At 40.4% G+C, this 11,521-nt stretch overlaps 1 protein-coding gene across 2 annotated transcripts; it reads right to left on the reverse strand.

Moving 5' to 3' along the window:
* Positions 1-1,700: 1,700 nt before the first annotated feature.
* On the reverse strand, positions 1,701-10,767 carry LOC106372082 (cytochrome P450 83B1-like). 2 transcript variants are annotated; one of them, XM_048764496.1, is made up of 3 exons: positions 10,761-10,767; positions 2,664-3,574; positions 1,701-2,511 (listed from the first exon to the last, which is right to left on the reverse strand). In XM_048764496.1, exons 2-3 carry the CDS (start codon positions 3,543-3,545, stop codon positions 1,894-1,896), a joined length of 1,500 nt encoding a protein of 499 aa, XP_048620453.1. In that variant the 5' UTR covers positions 3,546-3,574; positions 10,761-10,767; the 3' UTR covers positions 1,701-1,893.
* Between the last annotated feature and the right edge of the window lie 754 nt (positions 10,768-11,521).

Raw genomic sequence — 11,521 nt, forward strand, 5'->3', positions numbered from 1 at the left:
AAATACAGTACTGCATTTCATCCACAGACCGATGGACAGTCAGAGGTTTTAAACAGATGCTTGGAAACATACTTACGTTGTTTCTCGTCGTCGCATCCTCGAACTTGGCATTCATATTTAGCTTGGGCAGAACTCTGGTACAATACTACGTATCATAAGTCTCTCCAGACTACACCATTCAAGGTTGTCTATGGTCGTGATCCACCTCCTCTGTTGCGTTTTGAATCAGGATCCACGACGAATTTTGAACTTGACAAGGCTTTGCGAGAACGGGATGAGGCTCTTGAGGAATTGAAACAGAATCTGTTAAGGGCTCAAGAAATCATGAAGAATCAAGCAGACAAGAGCCGGCGTGATGTGGAGTTTGAAGTAGGCGATATGATTTACTTGAAGTTACAACCTTATCGACAAAAGACTGTGGCTCGCCGTTTTTGTCAGAAGTTAGCTGCCAAATTCTATGGGCCGTATAAGATTAGTGCTCGTGTGGGAAAGACTGCGTACAGACTACAATTACCTGATGATGCTCGCATTCATCCCGTCTTTCACGTGTCTCAACTGAAGCTTGCGGTGGGTCAACAGGTGCAGTGCAGTGTTCTTCCTCCTGAGTATCTTACAGCAGCTGATGATTTGGTAGAACTAGAGGATGTCCTTGACAAACGCTACAATGATACAGGGGAGTTAGAATTGTTAGTCAAATGGCAAGACAAGTCGTCTATCGAGAACTCGTGGCTGCCGTATACAGACTTCATCAATTGTTTTCCTGATTACCAGTTTGAGGGCAAGCTGGATTTCGTTGGGGGAGGTATTGATAGGTATAAGAAGGTATACTATCGAAAGAAGAAAGGAATGGCAGCGGAAGAAGCCGTGGAATGAAACTTCATGTCTTCGTTCAAATAAAGAAGTTACGAAACTTCTGTTTCAGGGAGAGGCTTTGCAGTTACGTAGCTCAAAGCCAACTCGAAGACTATAGATATAGACTAGTTCAGTTACGAATCTTTTATGCTTTTGATGTTGAATGAATTAGACGATATGAGTCTATTCTTCTCAGTCGCTATGAGACTGGTGATTTTTCGTCATGAGAACTTAAGTGTGATTCACAATCAAAGCTGTAACTCTTTCATTGATTCAATACAAGTGATTCTCTAGTTACATAGATCTATAATCTATCATGGACCTACTAGGATTTCATTTAAACCTAAGAGGGTTTGAGTTTTGGGCCGTTACAAGATGCATTACATATCTCGTAATTAGGACATTTGTTTATTTACTTAAACCTAAGAAAAATTTTGGGTTTGAATTTATGGCCGTTACAGGGTGCATTACATATTTCGTAACAATGACCTTTGTTTCTTCTTTGGACACATTAATTGTTTTCTTTGTTACATGTTATGATTAAATTATACATATATATTCGGAGTGATATGCATGAATCTATGGATTACGGGTCTAGCGTCTTATACCTTATAAAGTGACTCTCATGTACTCAATCATTTTTCTTCTCTTTTTTAGGTGACACTGGCGAATAGATGACATCTGCAAGAACTGGTGTCATGGGTTTTTTTTTTTTATTATGACATGGATTAAAATTTGTTGATTGGGGTTTAAGAGATGGGGGTATGAGAGCAATTGACTCTAATGTTCCCAAAAGATGATGAGATGGGTGTTACACAATTATTCCGAATTCGAAGGAACCTTGCACATAGGGGGATACATTATTTAATTTTCTAGTTTGAAAACACGAATACATTATTTGTTAAACATAAAATCAAGGGAAAAATATAGTCATGACACAATAAACCGAAAATTTGCCGTACACTGGAAAACAACCCTTGTCGCCATATCTACTAGCAGAATTCTCCTAATATATTGTTCGCCACACCCCGTCACGCCTGATCAAATGTGCGTCCTTGGTGCAAGGACGAGGTGATCTTTCTTATGCATAGCGAGTCCGGTCATGACGTCCATCTTTATGTCCTCAGGTTTAATCCCTGTCGGTAGGCTCCAATCGAATCGGTAGAGAAGGTTAGCAAAAGGTATCTCTACCATTGCGACTCCAAGATGCATAGCGGGGCACATTCTTCTGCCTGACCCGAAAGGTAGGAGCTCAAAATCTTGCCCCTTGAAGTCCACTCCTTTCTGCTCGTTCATGAACCTCTCTGGAATGAACTCATTAGGGTTGTCTCCCCAGGCGGCTGTGTCACGAGAAACCGCCCATGCGTTCACCTGAATGATGGTCTTCGCCGGAATATCATAGCCACCTATCTTTGCGTCTGCTATGGTTTCTCTATGTAGAAGAATTGGGATGACTGGTTCGAGACGGAGTGACTCCTTGATGACGGCCTTCAGATAAGGGAGATTGGGGATGTCTTCTTCGGAGACGTATCCTTTGTCACCGACCACATTCCTCACTTCATCTTGAGCTTTCTTCATTGCTTCAGGGTACTTTATAAGGTAAGTCATGGCCCATACGACCACTGCTGCCGCAGTGTCAGTTCCCGGTACAACAATATCCTGTTGAAATTGCGACAAAGTTATTTTTAAATCTTTCACCAAAAGTAAACCTATAAACCAAAAAAGGCTGACCTTACAAACGAAAGGAAATAATAATAGTTTAACTTAGAAAAATAATTATTGAAACAATATTGAGGGACTGAGTTACGAACCAATATCATGGCCTTGACATTTTCGTGGGTAAATTTGATGGAGAAAGGTTGATCTTTGTAGATCTGCATCAAAAGATCAATGAAACTCTCCGTCTCAGGTTTAGGGCGGCTAGGGTCAAGAGTCTCATCGAGGAGTTCTTGAAGGTAAGTGTCGAGCTCCTTGAAAGCTCTCTTGAGACGCGCACTAAGACCAGTGAGATTGTCAAGAAATCCGAAATAAGGGAAAAGGTCGGAGAAAAACAGAGTGCCCAAAAGGGCTTGAGTCTCGTACAAGATGTTTATGAATCTCTTCATCTCGGTTCCGTACTCGTTATACCGCTTACCAAAAGCTTGTCTACAGACGACACAGTTGGTGAATGACAAGAGAAGCTCACTTAAATCAACGGTCCCTGATTGATCAGCGGCTTTGTAGATCTTTTCCATCATACGTTGGCACTCTTCTTCTCTAACGGGTCGGAAACTTGCGACGCGATTTGGGCTGAATAGGTTAACCATACACATCTTCCTCATCTCACGATAGTACGCTGTGTACTGTCCGAAACCAAGCTCACGACCTTGATATGACATCGTTTGTTGCCCCTTCAGGAGAGGACGAGCGGTGAAATTGAGGTCCTGGGTCTTGAGGAGTTCCTTGGCTAACTTAGCCGATGAGATCACTGCAAGGCGGCGTCCACCGATTTTCATTGTGAAAATTGGACCGTAGAGCTTGGAGAGACGAAAGAGGAAGTGTTGGGGGTTAAATTTCTCCATCTGGTGGAGGTTTCCAATAATAGGAAGACCTTTTGGCCCCGGAGGCAGCTGGAGAGATTTCTTCGTGGAGCTCCGGAGGAGGAAGAAGGCTGCGACTGCTACCATGGCGGCAATAATCAAGAAGAGATCCATTTGTACTACTGCTTGTTTTTGGATATTTTCTACCAATGCAAGTGATGGTCTGATTAAATAGGAAGGCTAAGTCGTCGCTTACTTTTAGAGGGTTATCATTTTAATTTTATTTTATTTTTGTTGGTTGGTTGGTTATATTTGTTTTGTTTTGTTTTGACGGGTGACAGAACTTGCGTTGTTTTTAAAACGTGATTTTAGTAGGTGAACTGGCTTCTTTGTCTCTAATATGCATAGTGAGATACATTTTTAAATGTAAACATTTTCTGAAAAAAATCAGATGTGTTTATCGAGATCATTTTAAAATATGAAAATATCACCATAAATGGATTTGAGTCTATATAAAATGGAACTCGATAAAAGAATTTTATATAATTTGATATGAGATAGCAAGGTGATTGCATAACCTTTTAACCATAAATTCATATATTGGAATATAAGTTAAAAGTTATTACTGAAATTGAAAATGAAAAACTTAAGAAAATATCAAATTTAGGTTTCGTTCTATAAACTTTGTGAAACTTAAATTATCAAAGAAAGTTCTCAAAAACTTCTTCTGATTTAGGTGTCATTCTTCAGGAACCCTTTCTAAGTCACAAAATGTGGGTTTAATATATATGAAATTATATGCTTGTTTAATCAAAGCAATAATTTGGGTTTAACTGCCATAACTTCAGAAGATATTTGCTTCATATAACTTAAAAAATTGAAGTACCATTTTTGAGTATGAAAGTCTAATGAACAGAAATGCATACTTCGCCAAACTAGTCTTGTTTTAAATTAAGTAAATACTTTGTACTTCAATAATTTGTAATGGAAACGTGAATTTTTCAGTTTAACTGTGTATAATTTCAACTTAAAAGTCTGTCGGATAATTCTGCGGAACAGCAAGAGAATTATTTAAAAAGATATGTCCCCATTTCCTGCGCAGCCAATTTTGAAATTAAAGGCCGTCAAAATACACCAGTTTAACTCATGTGGAAATAATTGTCATGTGCTTGCAAATCCTACAATGTCTATGGCAGCATCATCTGTATTAAAGGGTTTAAGTGTAACGATCCGGTTTAGAAATACTTTTATTTTCATAAGCAGAGAATTGTTAGAGGTTTTATCTCCAAAAGTGTTTCTATTCGAAGTGTTTGAAACACTTGCTGTTAGAGATAATTAATACATGAACTAATGTGATCCTAGCCAAAATCGACACACTAGAACGGTTGAGAAAGGGATAAGCTTTTCTGTGCGAATCAGAGACTCAAGCACACAAGGGTTGTGGATCGAATGGTGACACACAAAAAAAATTGAACCTAGATTTGTTGGATATTACACGCCAACAGACCGAGAGAAAACTCAATAAAGAGAAGATGATAAAAGGATGGTTGTTATTCAGACTGATTTCAAAACACACATATAAAGAGAAAACCTTCACTACAAGAAAACATAGTAATTTCTGTGGGAAGAAATATTCGTCAGGAAATTTCTGACGAATTTACGAAAAATATGAAATTTTACCATTCAACGGAATTTCGTCGGATAATCGAAGAAATACCGACGACTCCGAAGGAAGATTAAACGATTTAGGGTATAGATTTGGGGTTTATGTTTTCGTCGGAACGGATTGCAAAATTTTCGTAGGAGATTCGTCAGAAATTTCCGACGAATTTCCGATGAACTTGAGTTTTAGATATGAAAACTTCAAAATAAATGTTAAACCGGATACCTACAAGATCACCATGACATATATTAAGTGATACATATGATGTGGGTTAATAATACCTCAATTATCTAAAGATATGTACATATTCGGATGCATCGACATATACATAACCTTTCTCGTTAACACTTATACACTCAAGCAAATATTTACGGTGATCCATCATACAATCTTTAATTTGTGTGTTTTCAAGTGTTTTCAAACATTATGAAGATTATAACCCCTGAAAATCATCAATATATTATCAATGGCTATTATCAGTTTATTTTTGCTATGTTTCAAAACTCCACTACGTAATTCGTCAGAAATTCGTCGCGAATATATTTCCGACGAATTTCTGAGGAATATGGTATATTCCAACGAATTTCCGACGAAAATGGTATATTTATCGGAAATTCGTCGGAAATTGAAATTTGCCCGGGAATAAAACCCGCCTAATTTTTCGTGAAGAGCGAAATAAAAAAATTCCGACGGATTTCTGACAAACTCAATCCATCAGAAATTTTTAATATAAAAACGTAAACCCCTTCTTCTTCCTCATTTCTCCTCTCTCATTTGACTTATGTTGCTTTTTGATTGTAAAATTGTGAATTTTAGGTTTTGAATGTTGGATTTATGTTAGGATGAAGAATTCTATGAATTAGATGTTAGATTGTGTTGTTAGGTTGTGGTTTACGTAGGTTTTGATTGTGATTTTGTGGTTTGTTTATTTAATTTTTTGTTTTGTGAAATTTATAAAGTTTTATTATTTTATAAAACGTTTTTCAAATTTTAAAACCTTTTTAGAGTTTATATATATATAACACTTTTCAAGTTTTTATTATTTTTTGTTGTCCGTCGGAATTTTGTTAGAAATTCGTCAGAAAACCGAACGAAACTTTTTTTTCCGACGAGATAGAACTGACAATTGTTTTTGTTAGAAATTTGGCAGAAATGGCTTATTCCGACGGATTTCCGACGAAATCTCCTTAAGAAACAAGCTGTTTTCTTGTAGTGCTTGCACATGCACAAGGTCTCAAAAATACAAAAGGAGTAAAAACACAAGGATCCTCTCGAAAATGCAACAAAGACCAAATTAAGACTAAATGTTTGACTTAGAAAACTTAGATAAAACATAACATAAGATAGAAATGATAACTCTTATTTTCGGACCGAAGGATCAACAACCATGTCATTCGAAATAACTTGTGGCCTCATTAAAAACCTTCTTTTGAAAAACTCAGTGGGACAAAACAAAAGGTAAGGAAAAGAGCAACACAAGCTACTTGCTTAGTTGTTGAGATCTTGAACTTGGACTGTCTTGGATGGTGGTTGAAGTATAAAAATGATAGTGCTTCCATCTCGAACAATGTATTATTCTTGTTGCATCCTCAGCTGCAAGATATCCATGATCAGATTCATGCATCCATTGTCTTGTGATATCCATGATCACATCATCCCCTGCCTCTTCAGAAAGATTTGACCTCTAATATGTTTTACCTGCCATAAAATGGACCAAATCAGCAACTTTAAAGTTTGAAATCAGATTACACTTACCTTGGAAGACTTGGTGATATGCATTGTTTCTGATCCGTTTGGTTATGGAGAAGGGACTGTCAAATTTTTGCGAAAGGTTGGTTCTACTTTCTCTTGATGCATTCCTCAAACATGATTCATAATCACATAACAAGTTAGCACATGAAAATTCATCATAGAGTAAATCTTATTCCAAATCTGTTTTTGCTTGGTTTTGTTTTGTATGCTGGATCTAGAGGTGCTTCTTTGCTGACAATGAATCCAGTGATGTCTTGGTGCTTATCCTGCTCAAAATCAGGTGGTCTGAACGGCTTGTCCTCCTCTTCTTGTAGTGTCTTCTTTTGTTCTTTAAGGCTTTTCTGAAATTTGTACTTGGTTCTTTTGACAAAAGCAAGTGCATTATATCATTGTATTTAGTGATAAGATAATCCTTGAAAACATAATTACTTACCTTAAAAAGCTCCTCTGGTCGCCATAAGTAAGTCTGCGGCCTTCCAACCCAATCAGATACACTTATTTCACCACATCAACCCAAAATGACATGTTTTGCCAAAATGGGAATATCTTGATGATCAGATGACCATTTCCTGTGTTCTCTAGTTCGTTGGATCCATAACTGACGTGGTTTCATTCTCCAATTGGCTTCATATTGAAGCCCTTTTTGAGCTGAGACGTGCAACACCTTTCTTCAAAGGATGAGAGATCAACAAAATCAAATGTTGATGCAGCTGATTTCTTCTCAATCAGTTTGATCTTGTTTATGTGATTCCACAACTCTCCTCCAGGCTCAAATATATTATGTTTCATACCCAATTTATTTCTTGACAGCTCCACTGTTATTTTCTTATTCCAAACAAAAGAAGTGATTAGAAAAGTATCCAAGAATGTCTTTTGGAAACCATATGGATCAAAAACATGCATATGATTCATCCTGCGAGCAGTCTGTGGTTCCCTGGGTGTCTAATTTTCTACCATGTATTGTTTCAAAGTAACCATGACGTCCTGAACTGGTTGCTCTTCTTTCTGAATGATAGGTGATGGTCCTTTGGCTTGATCTTCTTGAATAGGTCCAGCTGATTCCGGTTCTGCCAATTTAAGATATGAGACACAAATGAATGTCTCTTGGTTATATGCTTCTAAGGATGGATGTGTTGTTCTGGACTTTTTGAGTTGTTCCTCCACATCCTTAAACACTTGTGACAACTCTTTGATTTCCTCTTTAGTGAAACATAATCGTTTATCCATATATGGTTTAAAGACTGTTTTGTCTTAACTGAAACATGTATTTGTCTTGCAAGATGAACCAAATACAGTAGATGGACATGATCTACTCTTGTCATATGGTTTCTGAACTGATATACCATTTATTTTACCAGTTTTTAGCATGGCATATAAGTGTTTTAGATTCTATTTATTATGCTTTTGAGTCATTTTAGAATCTTTACAGGTTTAAGTATGTTTTAGAGCAATATGATGATTTTGGAGCATTTTGGAGATAAAGCCAGAAGAAACTCGCAGCTGTTCATCGAACCAGCCAGATCCGACATCTAAGTCAAACGTCGATCGACAAACATCTCTTTTCATCAATCGACAGCGAACCTCGAGAGCGGGCTGCTTGTCATGTCCCTGATCCTAGATAGGATCGTCTAGACGGACCATGGTGCGAGGAGACGCACCAGTCATGTCGTAAGACCTTGAGACAAGCGTATCATGGTCCAAAAGGGAAGTTAAGGTCATCAGGAAGCTGAGACTTAACCAGAATATGAGGGAAACAAGTAATAGGGAGCTGGACGAGTGAACCGGGAGCTGGACGAGGTCCGGATCAAGCTCAGTCAGATAGGTGCTGCTGGAAATCAGTTCACCTTGATTTAATCAGCTCATAGAAGCTGGAAGACTAGCTCACTCAGCTGGGAACAGTTGATGGTCAGCTCGCCTCAGCTGGGAGGAGTGTTCCGGTCCGAACCACTGTGGTCGGGTCCGAGCGGTTATGGACCGAGCCGGTGGTCCGAGTGTGACGGTTACTTCAAGTGCATCATAGGTCGGACCAGGAGTTGAGGAAGGGCTCCGGAATCGATTTGGGGAAAAGGAAGAAAAGGGAGAAACCACCAAGGGCGGTTACGGGGCGACGGTTATGGGGAAAACTGCCCCTTTTGGTTATCTTTTTGGTAACTGCTCGTCTAGGCAGTTAGGGGGCGGTTATGGTCGATTTCTTCTTGATTTTTCCTTATCTCTGTCGAAAATATCATTACAGAGAAGACAGAAATCTCAGACAAACTTTCAGAGAGAAAAGAGAGACAAACCGACGGTTAGGCGATCTGATCCGTGGTGGTTCATGGTTGTTTCCGGTGGAGTTTGTCTGTGATATCAAGAGGATGTATTAGGCAGAAAGACAAGGAGAAGGAGATTGAGAAGGAGAAGGAGACAGCCCCTGGAGTTCGTAACCCTACGGTGGGAGGTGTCCACGGCTCAGAGTAATGACAAGAAGAGAAAGAGGGACTCGGCCGAGGAGGCTAAAACCTCAAGTGGTAGGTCTGAGTGCCCTAAGTGTGGCCGAAACCATGGTGGTGAGTGTTGGAAGGCCATGGGAGCCTGTACTCGTTGTGGCAAGATGGATCATTCTGCTAAGGACTGTCCTAGTCCGGCAAGTGATTCCAGGACTTGTCACTACTGCAGCCAGAAAGGACATTATCGTAGGGACTGCTCTAAGATGCAGGGTGGTCAGAGTAAGGGACGTGCAGAGGCAAGCAAGCTGGTCCAGAGCCGGGGACAGACCTCAGCACCGCGTGTGTACGAGCTTTCCAAGGATGTGGAAGGGGCTCAGCCTTACAAGGCGATCACTGGTAACATTCTAGACTTATACTTTTTCAATTCCTGTAGAATTGCATGGTATGGAACCTAGGATGGATAGATACTTTGGTTGGGTCTTGTGTAGGGACCCTAAGTATTGGTGGTGTGGAAACACACGTACTTTTGGATACTGGTGCTACACACAGTTTTGTGAGTCCAAATATGACCGGAAAGGGTATGTTCCGGTATGGAACCTGGAATGGTCGTGACAAAGTGAGTGCGGCCGGAGGGCAGATTATGAACTTACTAGGTCTGGTTAAGGACATCCCAGTGATGATCTTGGACAGGCCGATGCCTGTAGATCTGATTGTTGTCCCCCTAAAGAATCATGAGGTGTTCTTAGGTATGGACTGGCTTGGAAGGAATCGGGCAACTCTTGATTGTCACCGGGGAAGGGTGCAATTTGAGAATGAGTTTGGACCGCTGATCAAGTTCCAAGGGATTAAGCCGACCTCTTGTTGTTTGGTGGTTTCAGCAATCCAGATGGAAAGGATGCTTGGAAATGGTTGTGAGGCCTTCTTGGCTACCATTTACACCGATGAGGTCGTAGGGGGTGGTGAACCGGATGGGATACCGCTGGTCCAGGAGTTCCATGTTGTGTTTGGAGCTTTACATGGCATTCCCCCTGATAGGACTGACCCATTCATAATAGAACTGGAGCCAGGGATGGCCCCATTGTCCAAAAGTCCATATTGAATGGCTCCGGCCGAGATGGCCGAGCTGAAGAAGCAACTTGAGAAGTTGCTTGATAAGGGTTTCATACGCCCTAGTGTATCAACTTGGGGAGCACCAGTTCTATTTGTGAAAAAGAAGGATGGTAGCTTCAGGTTGTGCATTGATTATCGGGGGTTGAATAGGGTGACTGTGAAGAACAAGTACCCATTACCAAGGATTGATGAGTTGTTGGATCAACTCCGTGGAGCAAAGTGGTTCTCAAAGATTGACTTTGGCCTCTGGATATCATCAGATTCCATTTGCGCAAAGTGATATAAGAAAGACCGCGTTCCGAACCAGGTACGGCCACTATGAGTTTGTGGTCATGCCATTCGGACTGACCAATGCACCAGCTGCATTTATGAAGATGATGAATGGTATCTTCCAAGAGTACTTGGATGAGTTTGTGATTATCTTTATAGATGATATACTCGTGTACTCTAAGCCCGAGGAAGACCATGAGAGGCATCTTTGGGCAGTGCTGGGACGCTTGAGGGAGCAGAAACTCTTTGCTAAGTTGAGCAAGTGTAGCTTCTGGCAGAATAGCATTGGTTTCCTTGGACACACGGTTTGTGATCAAGGAGTGTCGGTGGATCAAGAAAAGATCAAGTGTATACGGGAATGGCCTCGGCCAAAGAATGCTACGGAAGTACGAAGCTTCTTGGGATTGGCCGGCTACTACCGAAAAATTTTCAAGGGGTTCTCGAGCATAGCTCAGCCCATGGCTAAGTTGACAGGCAAGGACGTGAAGTTCGGATGGTCTGAGGAGTGTGAGAGGAGTTTCTCAGCTCTCAAGGACATGTTGACTAGTGCACCAGTCCTGGTATTGCCGGAGGCGGATCAGCCTTATGTGGTGTATACTGATGCATCAATCACTGGACTCAGATGTGTCCTGACACAGCATGGGAAGGTGATAGCCTATGCTTCTCGACAATTGAGAAAGCATGAGGGAAATTATCCGACCCATGATCTGGAAATGGCAGCTGTGGTGTTTGCCTTGAGGATATGGAGATCATATTTGTATGGAGCCAAAGTTCAAATACTTACAGACCATAAAAGTCTAAAGTATATATTCACTCAGCCTGAGCTAAACTTAAGGCTGAGGAGATGGATGGAGTTTGTTGCAGATTATGATCTGGACTTAGCTTATCATCCAGGAAAGGCTAACCTAGTGGCTGATGCCTTGAGCCGC

Source organism: Brassica napus, chromosome C8, assembly GCF_020379485.1.
Source record: "Brassica napus cultivar Da-Ae chromosome C8, Da-Ae, whole genome shotgun sequence".
In the NCBI taxonomy this organism is placed as follows: Eukaryota; Viridiplantae; Streptophyta; class Magnoliopsida; order Brassicales; family Brassicaceae; genus Brassica; species Brassica napus.

Excerpts from the sequence above, each read along its gene's own strand:
- LOC106372082 (XM_048764496.1), bottom strand. The coding sequence starts at position 3,545 with ATGGATCTCTTCTTGATTATTGCCGCCATGGTAGCAGTCGCAGCCTTC. Across the intron at positions 2,512-2,663 it reads ATGTCAAGGCCATGATATTG|GATATTGTTGTACCGGGAAC; the intron begins GTTCGTAACTCA and ends CAATTTCAACAG.